This window comes from Doryrhamphus excisus, chromosome 12 (genome assembly GCF_030265055.1).
Source record: "Doryrhamphus excisus isolate RoL2022-K1 chromosome 12, RoL_Dexc_1.0, whole genome shotgun sequence".
In the NCBI taxonomy this organism is placed as follows: Eukaryota; Metazoa; Chordata; class Actinopteri; order Syngnathiformes; family Syngnathidae; genus Doryrhamphus; species Doryrhamphus excisus.
In genome coordinates, this window is record NC_080477.1 from 18,733,705 (window position 1) to 18,755,666 (window position 21,962).

Genomic DNA, 21,962 nt, shown 5'->3' on the forward strand with positions numbered 1-21,962 from the left:
TCGTAACTTTAACAACATGTTTGATGAGATGCTTTATCTTGACGTGTATTTTCCGTTTTATTCCAAATGTCCTGCATTTATTTGTACCCAGCGTCATAAGCCTTTAGCTTCATTGCTAATCCAAAGCAAAACAGGGCGGGGTAACAGGGTAGGGTAACAGTATGGGCGGGGGGCAAAATCATGTTCATTGTGTCCGGTGTGCACACAACATTAAACTTTGGTATCAAGGTGGGGGCCTCAAACTAGCGTCTCGCGGGCCGCATTTGGCCCGCGGGCCGCGAGTTTGAGACCCCTGCTGTACTTTATAATTCCAATATAACCTTGACCCACTTGTTATAAGGTTAATTTGTGAATTATGGATCTATAATAGCACCAGATTATACCAATTACGCTTAATTAGAGCTCCATCCCTCATACATTTAAGAGGACCCGCACTGATCACAGACATGTTGCTTTCCATGATTCAACAATCAGCACCCCCCTACCTGTTTCCCCGCCTCCCCCCACCCCCACTCCCTCTCAGCCTCCCCCAACCCCAACTGTGTGGTGCGTTTTAAGAATGGAGAACAGCATTCCCCTTTAAACAAGGTGGGCTGAGCTTAGACTCGCAGCCCCTCGCTCCTATGGCAACCCAACAGATCAGCATCATGAATATTCACGCTTTCACCTAAACGCACCGCCGGTCGGGGATGGGTGAGTGATGTCAGCGCAGCGCTCCTTGGAACGTCGCCGTGCGTTTTCCTCATCATGATCGTCGCCGTGTTTTTTTTTTTTTTTGTTTGTTTTTTGAGCGGCGTGACGGCTCCTTGTAAGACGCCTCCATGAGGAGAGTGGGGGGTGCAAGCCTCTCTTCTCCGTGCGTGACCCTTCTCTCGTCCTCATCCTCCTCCTCATCGGCGCGTCCCCTCACATGTCAGGGAAAGGTGACTTTCAGGCAGTTTTTTCCACTTTTGCGCACCATGTCGACGAGGCGCAAATATGTGCGTGTAGGTCAGGGACGCTGTGGTCGTGCGGACCGCCCAGACTGTGCGTGAGAGGGAAACAGGTAGTGGAATTTTGCAAGGAGCCAAAAAAATGTGCGGTTCATTTCTCTGAGAGACACCACCAACAGCAGCGGCATCGGCGGCGAGCGAGGAGAGTGCGTGTCATGTGTTGCAAGCTTTCAGGGATTCAGATTAGCTCCACGCTGCTCACAAACAGATAAGAAACGCTTGGGGCTGGTCGTTAACCAAAAAAAATCGTCCCCTTCGTCTTTAAAAAAGGTGGATTGGTTCAGTTTGTTCTCAATGTCATAATGGACAGGTTGCACTCGTCCATGCGTAAAAGGCTTTATAGTTTGCCCCATCACATTGGACACAAACCATCCATCATGGGTGAAGGAGAAGACGGAGACAAGGACACGCGGAGGAAGAGCATCAGGATGAAGCCTTTGCCATCGCCCACCTCCGGTGGAAGCTGCAAAGGCATCGGGGAAACCAAGAGCGGCGAGTCCGTCATCATGGAGACGGACATCGGTAGACCGATGAAGACCAGTTCCAATGGAGACTGCCGGAGGTTCAGGGGCAGCCTCTCGTCTATTACCAGCCGCCATGTGCACGACTCGGACTCCGCGGAGGAGAGGCGCCTCATCACGGAAGGGGACGTCACTCCTAGCGAGGAGAGTCCACCCGGAGCTATCGGCGAGGTGGCTCCGGAGCAAGGCGCGCAAGGATGCAGCGGAGGTGCGGGCGGAGGTAGCGGAAGCGGCGGTGGCGCGCCTCCGAACGAGTCCCAAGCGGACGCCCAGTCCGGGTTCATAAAGTTGGATGGAATTGATCAGATTCTACCGGACGACGAGCGGTTGTACCAGGCCGGGTTCATGCACCGGCAGTTCGGGGCCATGCTCCAACCTGGGGTCAACAAGTTCTCCCTGAGGATGTTTGGAAGTGAGAAGGCGGTCGAGAGGGAGCAAGAGCGGGTTAAATCCGCCGGATTTTGGATTATTCACCCCTACAGTGATTTCAGGTAAACACTGAGCTGTTTGATGCCTTTTAAATTTGAAATAGTACTTTTCTCAATGCATGGTTGTGTCCACTCACTATTATATTGAAATACAATACAAACTGACACAATGAGAGTATTCTTAACAAGTTTCCCTCCACATTAATAATATTTGCATTTACTATTTTAAGATGCATATTTCTCAAGAGGCCTATGGTACAATCCATGGAAAAACGGCCTTTTCCCAATATGGGAATTTAGCTCGATTTAGCACATGTACAAACAAAAGCACAACTGAAAATGCACTATACCTTATTTGTTCAGGCTTGTATGCATACATTAATATAATGATATATTATAGTGGTATAGTGGTTAGCGCGCAGACCTCACAGCTAGGAGACCAGGGTTCAATTCCCCTATATGTTCCTTGGACTAAGATATAGGCTTTTCTGTTTTCTGGCTTAATAGGATTCCTTATTTATAAATAGATTATTTTCGTATTACATAATATAGTATAGGCTGCACGGTGGTTGAGTGGTTAACGCACAGGCCTCACAGCTCAGAGACCCAAGTTCAATTCCACCCTCGGCCACCTCTGTGTGGAATTTGCATGTTCTCCCCGTGCATGCGTGGGTTTTCTCCGGGTTTCTCCGGTTTCCTCCCACATTCCAAAAACATGCTAGGAATGAATGTGAGTGTGAATGGTTGTTTGTCTATATGTGCCCTGTGATTGGCTGGCGACCAGTCCAGGGTGTACCCCGCCTCTTGCCCGAAGACAGCTGGGATAGGCTCCAGCGCCTCCGCAACCCTCGTGAGAATAAGCGGCAGAAAATGAATGAATGAATGATTCGGTTGAGCTGGTTTCATAATTATACCTTTTGAGTATTAAGTTGGTGTGTGATGAGTTTAGTGTTTTTTTGTAAGAACATTAACACATTCCAAAAACATGCTAGGCTAATTGTCCATAGTTATGAATGTGAGTGTGAATGGTTGTTTGTCTATATGTGCCCTGTGATTGGCTGGCGACCAGTCCAGGGTGTACCCCGCTTCTCGCCTGAAGACAGCTGGGATAGGCTCCAGCACCCCCGCGCGACCCTCGTGAGGATAAGCAGTAGAAAATGAATGAATGAATGAGTCGGTTAAGCTGGTTTCATAATTATAACTTTTGAGTGTTAAGTTGGTGTGTGATGAGTTTAGTGTTTTTTTTGTAAGAACACTAACACATTCCAAAAATATGCTAGGTTAATTAGCGACTCCAAATTGTCCATAGGTATGAATGTGAGTGTGAATGGTTGTTTGTCTATATGTGCCCTGTGATTGGCTGGCGACCAGTCCACGGTGTACCCCGCCTCTCTCCCGAAGACAGCTGGGATAGGCTCCAGCACCCCCTGCGACCCTCGTGAGGAAAAAGCGGTAGAAAATGAATGAATGAATGAATGAATAATTCCGCCTTGAAGCTACTGAAGCATATTGGAGTGTAGTACTAGACTGCAACCAGCAGGGGTGCCTCTGAGTTAAGCTTAACAGTAGTTTGTGGCCTAAAGATGAACAGCTATGCTATTTATGGTAATGGTAATGGTTTTATTTCATTTGAACATGCATCAGATTGCAATTGAACGCATCACATAATCAGTTCACAGTTCCACATGTCCAAAAGGAGTAGGAAGAAGCAAAGCTTATTAAATCCTAAACCCTCTATCTGGTTCTTTTACAATCAGTAACTGTTACATTTGTTCACTTCCTGCTTTCTGTAATACAGTTTAAAAAATATATATATTTTGTAATTTTTGTCCCGTACCGAAGTACAAGGTGATATGAGCATCCAATGACATAATGGGTACCATAGTAAGTGTCAATATAGTGATATATATAGCACATCATGACTGGTTCAAGACTCCTTGTATTTAGCAAACATCAACTGCTTGATACAAGGATTATTTTGTGAAAGATACATAATACAATATATCTTTTAAAATGTTATTTTTCGACGTTTAACTTTCCCTCGTTTAAGGGGATTTAGTAAAAAAAAAAAAGAATGACTAATTCTATGTTGGATTTAAGGGAATTTTAAAGCAGCGACTTTAACTCTGCTGTATTGGGATGAGCCACCGATTGTTCTTCCTTAGTGCCCTTGAGTTTGTTATTGGCCATATGCATCTTGATTCATGGCCACACGGAACCTCAGAGCCAGCTCGGTCTTTATTCTGTCTGCTGTATTCAGCTTTTGTGTATATACGTGCTCGAATATCACACAAAACTATTTAGAGGAGGCGTAAGCGAAGATATGTGTTTCTTTATTGGCAAAAAAAACAGCTATGATGTGACTCTGTGAAATCACATAAAAAGAAATGTCCGTAGCTTGATAGGGAGTAATGAAATCCGTTTTTTTTTTACTTTCCTTTCCACAAGCTCATTTCCTGTGGCTCGGTAATTAAGGAGAAAAATATTTAATTACAGCCAGTGTCAGATTTAGTTCAGCAGTGCATCTATTCACTAGAGCTGCTTTGTGATTCTTGTACATTTTCCCTTGTCTTGTTATTAACACATGATACAGAATCCATGTTTTTCAACATGTCTGACTCGGAAAAGACGTGTCAAATTTGCTGGTGTGAGTTTGGTGAAAAAGACAAACTAACAAAAGACAAACTGTGCTGGGTCACATAATTTAAGAAGGTTGGGACCCAGCTGTCTTTAAGCAAAGGGAGGAGTTACACCTTGGAAACATTTGTCATTCATAGAGGTGAAACAGATAGAAGCCATAACCATTCACACTTACAGTGAATGGAGAGTCTGATATCTATAATTTCTATATAATTTTTTATTCCAGTTTTTTGGCTGGAACTCTGACAGAAACCAAATTTAAGTCAATTTACAAAAGTGTATCTCAATGCACTGTACATTTGGAACACCATACATCAGGGGTCTTAAACACGTGGCACGCGGGCCAAATGTGGTCCACAGGACACTAGTTTGAGGCCCCCGCCTTGATATGAAAGTTTAATGTTAGTGCGACCCGCGCAAGTTTGATATGGATGCTGTATGGTATCATGTACCCAGAAAAAATTATTACGTTTGATTAATGTTCATGTTAAAGGTTAAATAACTGTTAATAGTTATCCTCCCTATCCGTGTGGAAGTGGTAAGTTTTTGGCTATTTAAGTTTAAAAGAAATAACTTGAAGGCTACCGTTTAGGTCGCTAGCTCTCTAGTTTGCGAGTTAGCATGTGTCTCAGAGACCCTGCAGTTGCGCAATATGTTGTAAATAAAAAAAAGTATAAATGTGACTATAGTCGTGTTTTGTCATGTCTACAGGGCTCTAATAATGCTTTGTTCATTTTAATCTGAAAAAAATTATTTGTCTACCCACCAACTATATGTGGTTTCTTAAGTTTTTATTATTTGCAATTTTATTAGTATTATTATTATATTTATTTATTACTGATTGATTGATTTTCTTTATTCTTGATTTGTTTATTTATTTTTCATCTTATTTTGTGCAGAAAAATAAAAAGGAAGATATTTGAGAACAGTGGAATGTTTTATCAGAGCTTTTATTGTAGAAAATTGGAACCAAAGCAAAATGTTTTCATTTTTCTGACCCGAGTTCAATTCCACCCTCAACCATCTCTGTGTGGAGTTTTTGCATGTTCTCCCCGTGCATGTGTGGGTTTTCTCCGGGTACTTCGGTTTCCTCCCACATTCCAAAAACATGCTAGGTTAATTGGCGACTCCAAATTGTCCATAGGTATGAATGTGAGTGTGAATGGTTGTTTGTCTATATGTGCCCTGTGATTGGCTGGCCACCAGTCCACACAAAGACTCACCAGAAATATAAGCGAGTACATTTCTCCATGGAACTAAACCAGCCACACTAGGCAATCAACACACAATTATACGCAAAATGGCTGCACACACAGCATACAGCACAAACAACCAAGTGCACGTGTGGCTTGGTCACATACACAACAATGATTGAGAGAGAGGAACCTGCTTCCTGTTTGTCTCCTTAATGCCAGCTCCACCTGATTGCTAATCACACACACCTGGGGTGCACTTTCCAGGTGTGTCTCAATACTGCAAAGTGGAAGGAAAAAAAAACATTCTCAACACACACACACACGCCACACTTCCAGCCTTCAAAATAAAGCACCGTTTGCCACATCTGGTATATACAGATGTGGGTCATAAAAAGTATTTTATATGAATACCGCAATTGCATCTTCAGTGTGTGGCAGGGTGAGCTTCACCTCCACAAGGTGAACAATAACAGCTGGGATAGGCTCCTGCACCCCGTGACCCTCATAAGGATAAGCAATAGAAAATGAATGAATAATAATAATAATAATAATAATAATGATAATAATAATAATAAAAAATAATGATAATAATAATAAAAATAATAATGACAATAAAAAAAAATAAAATAAATAAAAATAAAAATAAAAATAAAAATAAAAATAAAAATAAAAATAAAAATAAAAATAAAAATAAAAATAAAAATAAAAATAAAAATAAAAATAAAAATAAAAATAAAAATAAAAATAAAAATAAAAATAAAAAAATAATGACAATAATAATAAGAATTATAATGATAATAATAATGACAATGAGAATAATAACAATAATAACAATAATAACAATAATAACAATAATAACAACAACAACAACAACAACAACAACAATAATAATAATAATAATAATAATAATAATAATAATAATAATAATAATAATAATAATAATAATAATAATAATAATAATAATAATAATAATAATAATAATAATAATAATAATAATAATAATAATAATAATAATAATAATAATAATAATAATAATAATAATAATAATAATAATAATAATAATAATAATAATAATAATAATAATAATAATAATAATAATAATAATTACGTACACACTTGGAAATCTTATATAAAGTCATTCCAGACAAATGTCTCCTATTTTCACTTGCTGTAGGTGACATGTAATATTTTTATCCATAGTTTGAACAGGTCAAAGTTCAACAGATGGCCATTTCAGTTTGCATTCCTCCTATCTGCTTTTTGCCGTTGCGCCCACCTATGCTCTCTTACTCAGCGTGTTAAATGTCACAAGAGAGGGTGATTTGGGGCTTGGGGAGAGTGTCCTCATACTGAAAGGTCAGAAGTTTGGCTCCAGCCCTCAGTTTTGAAATGTCTTTGAGCGGGATGCAGAAATAGGCCGTGGTGGTGGTGGTGGTGCTGCTGCTGCCGCCGCTCTCGCTCTTGCATGTACGACGCACGTGTGAATCTCTTGGCGAGATGGAGAGATTAAATTGCACAGAAAGAGAGAGCGGATGCTCTAAAAAATAAGGTTATCTAACTTGTTTGGGGTCTGGGGTTGGATACTGTGTTACATTTAGTGGTGCATTCAATATTATGATTGTTTTATTGCTCAGTTAAACAGTGGAGCTTCTACGGTCAGCTACAATCCATTGTGGGATGCTCGTCGACCTCCGATTTGTTCAGATTTGGAATTTTCCTTATCGGAAATAATAGGAATTGAAAAAAATGATTCCAACTGTCACCATCATGAACTCTTCATGACTGTTTTTCTGTTTCGGAACATTTTAACATGCTTAACTGTTAAAAATAATTAAATTACAGCGTAACCTTGGTTAGCATTATTAATCTTTTCTAGTTGGTCCGGCTCTAACTGAAACGTACTTAAACCAAATCCTTTTTTCCTATAAGAAAGATCGTTCTGCGGCCCAGAAGTTAGCACGCCGGCCTCACAGCTAGGAGACCCGAGGTCAATTCCACCATCGGCCATCTCTGTGTGGAGTTTGCATGTTCTCCCCGTGCATGCGTGGGTTTTCTCCGGGTACTCCGGTTTCCTCCCACATTCCAAAAACATGCTAGGTTAATTAGCGACTCCAAATTGTCCATAGGTATGAATGTGAGTTTGAATGGTTGTTTGTCTATATGTGCCCTGGGATAGGCTCCAGCACCCCCGCGACACTTGTGAGGATAAGTGGTAGAAAATGAAGGAATGTACCAATATGAGTTTACAATGGAAAAAATAACAAATCTTTTACATTTTTTTTACAATGCATTGCATCTGCCTGAGGGAGCTGCAATGACATCAGCCTCCCTCTGGGCTCTCGCGCTGCTCAAGCAGCCTCTGGCGCAAAATGTCAACAACATATAAATATTTGTCTATGTGTGCCTGTGATTGGCTGGCCACCAGTACAGCGTGTACCCCGCCTCTCGCGTGAAGACAGAGACAGCTGGGATAGGCTCCAGCACCCCCTGCAACTCTGGTGAGGAAAAGCGGTAGAAAATGAATGAATGACTATGAAAATATTACTTTTGTATATATTGTGTTATTTGTGGCTTTATAGATAGATGGATGGATGGGTGGATGGATGGATACATGGATGGATAGGTGGATAGATGGAAAATGAATGAATGAATGGATGAATTAACTTTTGAAAGTATGAAAAGAATTGAATTATAGCGGAACCTTGGTTAGCATTATTCATCTCTTCCAGTTGGTTGGGCTCAAACTGAAACGTACTTAAACCAAATCCAATTTTTCCAATAATAAAGTTTGTTCTGGGAAGCCAAAAATGTTAATAAAAGTCACATAAATGTCGAATGACGGTTACGTCACTTATACTTTGATTGAAAACTTGAATGCAGATTGAAGACTGCTTACTTCCTGGTTTCCATCAAAGATGCCCTTCATGAAAACAGATGCACGGAAACACTTGGCTGATCTGAAGACAACTTCTATTTGTGCAACTATAGAGGTCTAAAATTTCTGTTGAGCTAAGAGGTTCCACCGTACAATTAAAACCACAGACGTGTCGCTGCAGAAAGATATCGTGCATCTCGTCCCGTCGAGTCGAGTCTAGAAGATCCTTGTATGTTCCTCTGTGGCTAACAGTGAGAAGACAAGGAACACCACTTTTAATGCACCATTTCACACGTAAATGAAACTATAATGGCCCCATTACTGAGCCACCTCTCAGAGGAAGTCTGCGTTATTAGTCTATTAGTCATACATCAGCATTAAAGTGAAAGTTTTTTTGGGAAAATAATAGCAAAGTTAGACGCCGAGGGAATAGCGTGCCTTGTCAGGAAGATGACACCACACACGTTGAAACGACTTTCAGCTTGTATTTGAGTTTTAATGCGTTGAAGGGGGAAATGCTACTTTGGACACCTACATTCTCCGAAATCAGGATCAGACGGGACATGATGACTCTAATTAAAGTCCACAGTGAGTGTGAGTGGGACCTTTTTTAATGGGACCTTTTTTAAGAAGAGAAGGGTCGCAGTGACTAAAAAGTTTTATTCCCATGTCTGCATCAAAGCCTTAGCGCTATAAGCTCAAATTAGAGTGTCACGAGGAATCACATAGTCATCACCGCGCTAGAATTGGGCAAAAATCTTCCCTTGTCAAGTATTGTATAACGCTAAGAAGTAGGGAGGAGCAATATCTAGCCGGGGAAAAAGACGGGATTAAAAACGGCATCATAATCCAATCTACAGCCTCATTTCCAGCTCCAAAGCCCAGAACAGCCGCCTTCCATTCTGAACGAGCATCTTCCAGAGAGGAGATGCGGCCAGCGACATGGTGACACTGAGCACCCCCCCCCCCTTGAAAAAAAAAAAGATATGACTGCTTCTGTGAAGATTCTTTTTCAAATGAGGCAGCCTTTTAAGCCCGCAAGGACCATAAATATCTGCGTTGCGATGGTGGATAGGACTTTGTGATTGAAGCTGCGACGACCAGACCTGTCAACATTTGAACTCGAAAATACGGGAAAGATCCTTACAAAAATATCCTTAAATGTCATTCAAGTCTAAAAAAAAAAAAACAAAGTTGTGCAACTCAAATAAAAATATAAAACTTTGCCTTTCATCACAGTAAACCTCGGATATATCGGATTCAATTGTTCCCACTGGTATTGTCCGATATAAGTGAAATCCGTTATATGCGTATACCGGAAAATGTCCGTTTTACGCATATATCGGATTTATATCCGGTATATGCGTAAATCGGATTTTATCCGTTATAAAAAGGCACTTCCTTGACTATGTTTCCAATGTACCTGGACGCGCATGCAACGCTGCAAACGCTGCAAATGACGTCGTATAGCGGCCTGTCACGATTCGGCGAATCGGAGCACCACGATGCGGCCATCCGATATATGCGAGGGAAATTTAATGGAAATGCATTGGAACGGGACTGGAGATTTTGTCCGAAATAGGCGAAATCCGTTATAAAAAATCCGATATATGCAATGAATTTTTATTGGAAATGCATTACAGAAAAATCGGTTCTTTTTTATCTGTCCGTTGTGAGCGAATTTCCGATATATCCGAGTCCGATATATCCGAGGTTTACTGTACATTTTCAAATTCACCTATTGCACCTTTTAAGTTCTTGAAACTATCATTCAAATTTCAAGTGTGCAACAAAAGTGAAATACTCGGTGAGACACACAAGCACCAGACTTTTTTTTTTTGCAGGTTTAAATTATCTGACAAAAGGAACAATAAAATGGATGTGGATGGATGGATGGATGGATGGATGGATGGATAGATAGATAGATGATAGATGGATGATAGATAGATGGAAAATGAATGAATGAATGGATTAATTAACTTTTGAAAGTATGAAAAGAATCGAATTACAGCGGAACCTTGGTTAGCATTATTCATCTCTTCCAGTTGGTTCGGCTCAAACTGAAACGTACTTAAACCAAATCCATTTTTCCAATAATAAAGTCCGTTCTGGGCAGCCATAAATGTAATATCAGAGACAAAAGAAGATAAATAATTAATAATAATAAATAATAATAATAATAATGTGGAGAATAGATGACATCAAATATGAACAACAATGTACAACGTAAACAGTAATTTTGTACAAATAATTTTACAAATTTTGAATAAATTAATAAATAAATTACAAATACTATACTGAGATACCGTATCACAGTGCAGTATTTCTATGATCCACATCACATTTTTCCGCATTGACATTATTTTTATTTTATTTTTATTTTTATTTTTATTTTTATTTTTATTTTTATTTTTATTTTTATTTTTATTTTTATTTTTATTTTTATTTTTATTTTTATTTTTATTTTTATTTTTATTTTTATTTTTATTTTTATTTTTATTTTTATTTTTATTCATTTTCTACCGCTTTTCCTCACAACGGTCGCGGGGGGTGCTGGAGCCTATCCCAGCTGTCTTCGGGCAAGAGGCGGGGTACACCCTGGACTGGTGTCCAGCCAATCACAGGGCACATATAGACAAACAACCATTCACACTCACATTCATACCTATGGACAATTTGGAGTCGCCAATTAACCTAGCATGTTTTTGGAATGTGGGAGGAAACCGGAGTACCCGGAGAAAACCCATGCATGCACGGGGAGAACATGCAAACTCCACACAGAGATGGCCGAGCGTGGAATTGAACCCTGGTCCCCTAGCTTTGAGGTCTGCGCGCTAACCACTCGACCACCGTGCCGCCTTATTATTATTATCAATTCCATAAAAATCTGTTACTCGTTTCAGCATGACGATGCTTATGATTGCTGATGGACAAAACGTGCGCCCACAATGACAATGAAAGTCTATCTTTGCCAGATGAAAACCAGATGATTTTTGTGTATCTTTGCGTATCGAATCTTATGGTGTTGAGTTCTATAAAGGCGAGAGCAGACAAAAGATGCAGCACAATATTAGAATGCAGCCCTCTGATCGTCAAGTGCCTTTTAATTATCTGGTGATTCAGAGCCTAGAGGACACATCTGTTGGGAAGTCTTTCCCGTTTCCCTAGAGAGAAAGGAAAGTGTCACATGTTTAGAACTTTCCCCCTCCCTTATTCCCGTTGCATTGAGGGTTCTATTAAGCTATTCCTTTTTTTTTTTAAGAATCCTGTTGCCAACCCCATCATAGACAGGAGGGGGGGACTGGCTGTCCTGCAGTTTTCTGTCAATCAGTTAAATCCCTTTGCAAGCGAATCCTGCCATCCTTTCTGTAAAGTCGACTTTCCCAACCAGCCTTTTTTATTCCGCCTGCACACTCTGCCGTTGTTTCCCAGAAGACACTTACCTAGACAGCAGCAAAGGAATTCTCAGAAAAGACATCACCTTTTTTTTTTTTTTAACGATTGTATTTTGTCACTTTTTTTTTTTTATAATAGGGTCGGGAATACAGTAACATACCGCACGTGGATCAGTGGTGGTCACACAATTCCATGCAATTTCTGACAGATAAAAAGGATCAGTGGGAATAACAGCCGTTATATGATTTCACTGGGGTTGATTACGTCTGATTTGAGAGTGTTTCGTTATCGATTTGGTTTGGTTCTCGTGGGCCGTCAAATGTCGCCGTTGAAAAATGAGATGGAAAAGACGCATACAGTCACAAAGGTGGGGGGGGGGTCAAAGTCGGGGGGTTATGTTGACCTCTGAACTCTGCTCCTTGAACAAAGTCGAGCTGAGGCGATCACAAATGCTGCATCCTATCATGGCCATTTTGACACAGTGAGATTAATAGCTGTAATAGCTAATATTAATAGCTAATATTAATAGCTGTAATAACTAATACTAATAGCTGTAATAGCTCATATTAATAGCTGTAATAGCTAATATTAATATTTAAAAGGATGCGACAAGAATCTGAATGTATGCATTTGCAACAATTCACATTGCTGCAACAATGACTCAATGGCTTAATTAATCGATTATTCAATTAATTCACTATTTTGGTCTTCAATTAATCTTTTTTAAAATTATTTAAAAATCCTCTCAAATGTTTACCTACTATCTCTGTGTTTGTTGAGGACCAAACCGCTAATTGTTTATGTTTGGTTCATATTGATTCGGGCCGTCCAGGGCCTAACCGAATACTCGATTAATCAAAACAACAAGCTTCAGATTAATCAATAGTAATCCTTAGTGGCAGCCCTCCATTTGATTGCATTCCAGTTGTTTCCTTTGTGTGTTACGCATGGGTGTGTGTTTGCGGACAGTGGAGCTAGACACACTACTGCGTGTTAATTGGTTGACACAGAATTGTCAGCAGACGGAGCGCCGCGGCCATCTTGTTTACATGTGTTTTCCACAGTAGAAGAAGATGCGAATGGATGTTGGAGCCTATCCCAGCTGTCTTCGGGACGAGAGGCGGGGTACACTCTGGACTGGTGGCCAGCCAATCACAGGGCACATATAGACAAACAACCATTCACACTCACATTCATACCTATGGACAATTTGGAGTCGCCAATTAACCTAGCATGTTTTTGAAATGTGGGAGGAAACCGGAGTACCCGGAGAAAACCCACGCATGCACGGGGAGAACATGCAAACTCCACACAGAGATGCCCGAGGGTGGAATTGAACTCGGGTCTCCTAGCTGTGAGGCCTGCGTGCTAACCACTTGTCCACCTTGCAGCCCGCATACATATTAGCATATTGAAAAATTAAATTGGAGCACCAATATTTTAATTTTATATTTTCAAATACTGTATCACGTTCTGAACCACGAGATGATGGAATTTTGCGGCAACTTTTTTTTCCCCCATTTTTTCCTTTTTATAATGCAAGTCATTTTTATGCAGTTGATTGCCCAAGTGTGTTTATTCCTCCTGCAAATATTGTAATATAAGAAGACTAACGGGCTGAGTACTCATGCAAGGATTCCTGTGACAATATCACCTGCTAACATTGACCTAATTAATATTTCATATTCCATTTTATTCCTGGTGCACCTCAAAAAGTGAGACTAATATATTCCTTCGGAGATAGCCGAGGGAGGAATTGAACTCGGGTCTCCTAGCTGTGAGGCCTGCGTGCTAACCACTTGTCCACCTTGCAGCCTGCATACGTATTAACATAGTAAAAAATAAAATTGGAGCAGCAAGTTTTTAATTTTATATTTTCATATATATTTTCGTTGTGAACCACGAGATGATGGAATTTTGCGGCAACCTTTGTTTTCATTTTTTCATTTTTTTATAATACAAGTCATTTTCATGCAGTTGATTGCCCAAGAGTGTTTATTCCTCCAGCAAATATTGTAATATTTGTACATATTGTATATAATATTGTAATGTGCCCCGGCCCGCTTTTACTCATGTTTTAACTGTGTATTATTATTATTATTATTATTATTATTATTATTATTATTACTATTATTATTATTATTATTATTATTATTATTATTATTATTATTATTATTATTATTATTATTATTATTATTATTATTATTATTATTAATAATAATAATAATAATATAAGAAGACCAACGGGCTGAGTACTCATGCAAGGATTCCTGTGACAATATCATCTGCTAACATTGCCCTAATTAATATTTCATATTCCATTTTATTCCTGATGCACCTCAAAAAGTGAAACTATCTATAACTAACTATAATATATTCCTTCAGAGATGGCCGAGGGTGGAATTGAACTCGTGTCTCCAAGCTGTGAGGCCTGCGCTTTAATCATTTAGCTTGAATTAACACAATAAAGTATCAAGCCACAACAAATTTTTATGTGAACATCCTTGAAAGAATATCCACCTTAAAAATGGTAGGTTTATTGAAATCAATAAACAGGAAGTTGCAAACAATGAAATAAACAGACCAACTCATAGCAATAAAGACGTCTTTGTCGGTGGTAATGAACCTTTGGGATTAAGATGCATGAACGGAACCCTCAGCGTGCCGGCTTTTGCCCTTAATGGGGGCATGTTTTATAGCGCTAATCTGCATGGGAAGGTTTTGACACTGTCACAGCGCGCGGCTTCGGTGTCTGTGTCTTCTTTTTCTCTGGTTTACGTTGAATAACTCCCCGTTTAATTTAGTGGCGGTTAAACACGGGGATTACAGAGGTTTTTTTTTGGCCAGGCCCAAAAAGTGGGCTAGTCAAAATAGGCTGCCATCGCTCTCATCCACAAAATATTGAGCCAAGAGATTATTACGGCACAATTTATTTAATGGAGGGAGCCCATGCAGGGGAGGATGTGTGTGTAGAAGGTTGCCTGTCACAAGCGGCGGAATGATTGAACGCTATACCGTGTGACCTCCCTCGCTAAGTGAAGCAGTGTGAAATCTGCACACGTGATCCCAACTTTAAAAAATGAGATTTTGCATGCCAGGGAGTCAGAGATTTCCTCCACTTCCGCCCCCCCTCCCATACTGATCTGTCATTTAATACTGCTTTATGTATTAGTCGGAGAGTGGAGTTTTAACCTTGTGATGGTAATCTGGAGGTGAGATTACATTGATTGATTGGACATCATATACAATTTGAAAATAGGCAAAACCTGCAGGAGTTTTCTTCCCGTCACCCGGCTTGATGTATTTCGCTCACCTAACAAATGTAATGTTGTGTGTCCCCCCCCCCCCACTCCTTGCTCCACCATCCTTTGCACTGCCACATCAATTTAGAATCTCCCCAGGTGGATACACAGTCGCACTCGCCTGCCAAAACCAGTTTTTAACACCTTCAACACCACATATTTAAGTTTTTTTTTTTTCTTCGCCCCCCCCCCTCCCTTTCCTCGGCTGGACGCTCTGAGCGGAATTTGCCACTTTAATTTCTATCAATGTTTCAAGCCGGGGTCGGTTCAGGCAATGCTTATTTGTCATGCCATGTCAACAACACGCTGCAAGAAAACTCCAGTGATTTAATTAAGGGAATATTGTTTAGACTCAAAGCTATTTTGAACTGATTTGAACTGACCCATTCTACTGATATGGAAATATGGAAATCAAGAAATTCGTACCTGGGTGGAAAAAGGAAAACATGCAATTCCAGCATGATTGGATAAAGATTGCTAGAGATACACACCAAAACAAATATAATGGGCATACTGTGCTGAAAATGCTACATTGGGATATTCAATACAGTAAAGAGAACTGAAGTAAAAATACACAAATAACACAAATACAGTGATAGATCAAAATTACAACAAACCACAACATTTGGTATTCTGCAATTTTTTTGACACCAAAGTGAGACCATTACTTACATAAGGGTGGCCGGAGAGTGGGGTGGCTAGTGGGGTGGCCACCTCTGCGTGCACTCTAAACCATTTTTTTACTGTGTTCAATCACTGCCAGATCATAAAACATGTATAAAATATACAAATTTTTAATCAGATTGATCAGTTTTTAAATCAGTTAATTATGATTAATCACCATTTGCAACTTTATCTGAAATATGCCCCTTTTTACTGTAATTTATTAAAAGAAAGATACAACTTGTGTTTATTTTAGTAACAGTTCATTCTTTTTTTAAAAATTAATTGATTAATCTGATTAAAAAAACACATTTTTAATTTTCGGGGTGCTGGAGCCTATCCCAGCTGTTTTCGGGTGAGAGGCGGGACTGGTGGCCAGCCAATCACAGGGCACATATAGACAAACAACCATTCACACTCACGTTCATACCCACGCAGAAAACCCACACATGCACGGGGAGAACATGCAAACCCCACACAGAGATGGCCGAGGGTGGAATTGAACTTGGGTCTCTGAGCTTTGAGGTCTGCGCGCTAACCACTTATCCGCCGTGCAGCCGAATATAATGTTAAATAATAATAAAAAATTGAAATACCTTCAGTAAAACTAAAAATTTACACAAAAATACAATCCTGATCATTTTCTGAGTCGATTAATATGAAGCTTATTGTTTCAATTAATGGTCAATTAATCGGTTAGGCCATAAATACACCAAATTAATATGAAGCAAACACCTACAGTTAGTGTTTGGTCTTCAACATATCAGAAAAGAGGCAAAAATTCCCATGGCTGTTTTTTTGTGTGAATATCTTATTTTGGCTAAAACACAATAACAATAGGTCTGCTTTTGAGAGGCTGAAATCAGATAATATTTTCATATTTTTTAAAAATTATATTTGATTTTTTTTGCATTTTTTTTTATATTTTTAAAAATGGAATTAATTACCAAAAATAATTGTCGATTAACTGCCTAATCAATTATTTTTTGATTAATAGTTGCAGCTGTAGTTAACAGCTCCAAATCATCTGAAAATTCAACCACATTTCTGTTAACCTAGCGTCTCTTTAACAGTAGCAGAATGTTTCAATCACCTTTTGCTTTGCAGCTGCTGTCTTACAAGCAAAACAGAAGGCATGCTAATTAAAGTGCAAAGGTTGGCAATTGTTACTTTGTCAATATTACCTGCGTAATTTAAATTGTGTGCGTATTTTGCAAACATCACATGGATAATGACTTCCACTGCAACTCATTTTACAGCACGAAACGGCGGTTCATATCAGAGCCAGTCAACAAAATCCATGATATTGGTGTCATGTCAGGATTAAATCATAAATCAAGAAAAGCCCACACCTTATCTGAGATGTTATCATCACTACAGCTCAATAATGGAACAATTCCAACTGTGCAATTTCCATTTCAGTTACGACTAACCATTTTAGATATACACAGAATAGACGATCCTTGTAAAGATCTCTGCAGGTTCAGAGAACGTGGCGTATCTTTGAAGTTTATGTAGAAGTGCCACACAGCAAAGCCGGGAAAATGGAAGCTTTTATTGGAGGAAAGATTCCATTTTTTTTCATTTTTCACGTGCGGGGTTATTCAAAATACCTGGACATTTAATGTTTTATGATAGTGACCCAGAAATTGACCCAGAAATTGATTAATTTCATTCATTCATTCATTCATTTTCTACTGCTTTTCCTCACGAGGGTCGCCAAAGTGAGACCATTACTTATATAAAGGTGGCAATAAGTTGATACCTGAATCGTCTAGATTAATTATGATTAATCACCATTTATAACTTTATCTGAAATATGCCCCTTTTTTCTGTAATTTATTAAAAGAAAGATACAACTGGTGTTTATTTTAGTAATGGTTCATTTTTTCCAATTAATTATGATTAATTATTATTATTAATCAATTAATTGATTAATCTGATTAAAAAACTTTATTCAGTGTTGGAAGATTCGAAGTGACATGGCAAACACATGTTCAAACACCAGGTTCCTGTTTGAATATAATAGTCATTTATTAGAGATAATGTTACAGAATTAGTGAACCACAGCTCCCCTGCGTCAGCTGCACTCCTACGCTCCCCAGACGATGACGCTGCCTTCATCATTCATTCATTCATTTTCTACTGCTTATCCTCTCAAGGGTCTATCCCAGCTGTCTTCGGGCGAGAGGCGGGGTCGTGTCTCCCTGGACTGGTCAACAGCCAATCACAGGACACATATAGACAAACAACCATTCACACTATCATTCATACCTATGGACAATTTGGAGTCGCCAATTAACCTAGCATGTTTTTGGAATGTGGGAGGAAACCGGAGTACCCGGAGAAAACCCACGCATGCACGGGGGAGAACATGCAAACTCCAGATGGCCGAGTGTGGAATCAAACCCTGGTCTCCTAGCTGTGAGGTCTGCGCGCTAACCACTAGACCGCCGTGCCGCCTAATTAAATTTCAGTTTAGCTTATGATGGAATTAACATACCTCCACTTGCCTTTGTTGTTCCAGATACTTCTACTAACAGGCAGCCATCAATCCTGTGTGTTAAAAAGCACAGTTAGTTTGTTTAGCATTGACCTCTGCATGCATGCATGCACCCCAGTCTATTCCCCCGCTCGGTCACATTCTCCTATATCAGGCACATACAGGTTAACCTTTTCAGCCTTGCCCGTGTCCCAGGTGGATACTCACACCCCTTGTCTCTCTGAAATTGATTTTTTCACCCCCGCCGACTCCCACCACCACCACCACCACTACCGCAACCTGATCAGCCCGAGATGAGAAATGGTCAAAATGTGAAAATGGTACAGCTATTTAGCTTCGGCGCGTCTCAACACATTAAAAAGTACTTACATTTTTACAAGTAAGTCACTCCTGTTAGCAGAAAGGGTACGTTTAAGATCAGAAGCAATTAACAGACTGTGGATGGAACAGAATTAGCTCCACCGGTGGGTCAGTCGTCTTAATACTCAAACATACACATAAGAAGACACTGTAATATGCACAGCCAATTACAAGCCAATCTGGAACAGACCTGGGTAAAACTTCACTCTGCTTTCACCTTTAGGTGAATATTTGGATGAGTGATTAGGGCACATGCCTCACAGCTAGGAAACCCGAGTTTGATTCCACCCTCTGCCATCTCTGTGTGGAGTTTGCTTGGGTTTCCTTCCACATTCCAAAAACATGCTAGGTTAATTAGCGACTCCAAATTGTCCATAGGTATGAATGTGAGTGTGAATGGTTGTTTGTCTATATGTGCCCTGTGATTGGCTGGCCACCAGTCCAGGGTGTACCCCATTTTTAAGACCCCAAAGACAAAAAAAAAATGTTGACTCATATTTTCAGTAAAATAACAACTGGTAGATTGTATAGCATTTAATATTATTATCTTACAATTAGCATCAGGCTGCACGGTGGTCGAGTGGTTACCGCGCAGACCTCACAGCTGGGAGACAAGGGTTCAATTCCACCCTCGGCCATCTCTATGTGGAGTTTGCATGTTCTCCCTGTGCATGCGTGGGTTTTCTCCGGGTACTCCGGTTTCCTCCCACATTCCAAAAACATGCTAGGTTAATTAGCGACTCCAAATTGTCCATAGGTATGAATGTGAGTGTGAATGGTTGTTTGTCTATATGTGCCCTGTGATTGGCTGCCAACCATTCCAGGGTGTACCCCCGCCTCTCCCAATACGGAGTTAATCCAACAAGTGAAAGAAAAACTCGAGGAAGTCGGTATCACGTGATGTTGGTGTTTGCGTTTTACTGGGCATGCCCACATGCGATTGGAATATTCCTTTCCATGTATACCATTGCTTTCGGAAAGGTCATTCAGAAAGATTCCATTCGTAAAGAGAAAAACTCCTCATGTAAACGTGGCTAATGAAAGCTAGGACATTTTATCACTGTCTAAAAAAACCCCAAAAGAAACAGGACGGCCAGGACACGACGTGGAAACAGGACATTTGGTCACCCTATCATAACTCATCTGTTGTTTACAATCTACAGTCTAAAAATAAGACAGGCTGTCAGTTTTTCAGACAGTTTTCTGACGAAGAGGGGGGGGGGGTACTGTCTATGTTCAGTCAATAAATGAACAGATGAATTCCGAAATAACACACTTAATTATCAGAGTTTCTTAATGTAAGTCTGCGCTCTACTGTATGCCGTTTGAGTTCTCCTTTGATTGCCATCAGTTGTCAAAGTTGCTCTCACCAGCCGTCCATCAGAGGCTGGCATTCCTCTAGAGAACCTCCACAAGGGTCATGATGCGAGACTGTATAACAGAAGCCTTAAGCCCGTTAGACACAGCAGGGTTTCCACTCAGAGAGGTCCAGAGTCCGGCGTGCTGGATAAAGAAGTCAGTGTGTGTGATTCACAGGAGATACTTCCCTCAATCAATGTGTTTGACTTGGCCGGGACCACATGCTGCTTTGTCTGCTAGACTCAAACAAATGGCTGGGATTATGACACACATGCAGTGGTGGGAGACGCTTATATTTTTCTTCTCTCCTCGGTTGTGTGGGCGGACTCCTGATTTATCTTCACCATCATTGTTTGGAACATGTCCTACTTTTTCTTCACACACACCGGTTATGCCCATAAGTGAGCTGAAAAAAAGTCCATGAAGGACTTTGGCCGCCACTTACTATGTTGTTTTAATGACAGCGGCCATTTTGACTTAGCAAATATAGTCAAGAAGAAATAGTAAAGTAGCACTTTATAGTTCCATTTAATAGAAATAGTTCCATTTAAAATATACGGGGTCAGGCAAAATGATCGGACACATTTGTAGGTTAAATAAAAGGCAAATAATTAAAAAATAATTAATAAAATAATTAATGAAATAATTAATACAAATAAATAAAACACTAATAATAAGATTAATAATAAAATAAATAATAAAAATATTTTTCCATTTTAAATAAAAATAATTAATAAAATAATTAATAAGAATAAACAAAAATGAATAATAAAATGAATAATAAAATAAATAAAAATATTTTTTATTGTAAAAAAGTACATATAATGCCATTTTGCAAAATGATCAGACACATATGTAGGTTAAATAAAAGGCAAATGAAAAAATAATTAATAAAATAATTAATAAAATAATTAATAAAAAATAGATAAAAATAAAATTATGAGATAAAATTAATAATAAAATAAATAATAAAACTATTTTTTATTTTTAATAAAAATAATTAATAAAAATAAATACAAAATAAATAGTAAAATTAATAATAAAATAAATAATAAAACTATTTTTTAACTAATTAACTAATTTACTAACTTTTAACTAATCTGGAGCGCCATGAGAGTATGAGAGTGTTGCAGAGTGACAAGGGAGGGGGTGAAATAACCACATAAGCAATGAGGATTGGCTCAGGTTTTAGTAAAATTGTATCTTCAGCCAATCGCAGAACTTGGGTGGGCGGGTGTTTAGAGCACATAAACGATGACGATTGGCTAAGATTGTGTTTTCAGCCAATCAGAGAACTTGGGTGGGCGGGTGTTTAGAGCACATAAACGATGACGATTGGCTAAGATTGCGTTTTCAGCCAATCAGAGAACTTGGGTGGGCGGGTCTTTCGAGCACATCCAAAGTGCCGGGCAGTCAATACAGCATAGCGAGAGATGGCGATTGAGGAGGACTCTAGTGAGAGGACAGCATTTACCGAATGGAAGTACAGACACTACTTTAACCTCGTTGAGGTCAAAGGTAAAAATGTACACGTCGAATGTACATTATGTCCCCGAAAAAAAACATGTCTTGTGTGAGAAACTAAAACCTACAGAAACACTTGTTGACTGCAATAAATTCAAACCTCTGTAATGGTACCCGTCTTTGCTAGTACTATAACTAAGTACTTTTTAAAAGTAACGTGCCCAACACTGGCATTTATATGTTTTATGATTATCTTGGCATAT

At 39.4% G+C, this 21,962-nt stretch overlaps 1 protein-coding gene across 2 annotated transcripts in view; it reads left to right on the forward strand.

Annotated features, from left to right (window-relative positions):
* The first annotated feature begins 598 nt into the window (after positions 1–598).
* hcn4 (hyperpolarization activated cyclic nucleotide-gated potassium channel 4) overlaps positions 599–21,962 on the forward strand; it is a 103,954-nt gene continuing 82,590 nt past the window's right edge. For both annotated transcript variants that reach the window (XM_058089022.1, XM_058089023.1), the window contains exon 1: positions 599–2,004. In XM_058089022.1, the coding sequence (XP_057945005.1) occupies positions 1,295–2,004 (710 nt within the window). In that variant the 5' untranslated portion in view covers positions 599–1,294. The remainder of the gene's footprint in view (positions 2,005–21,962) is intronic.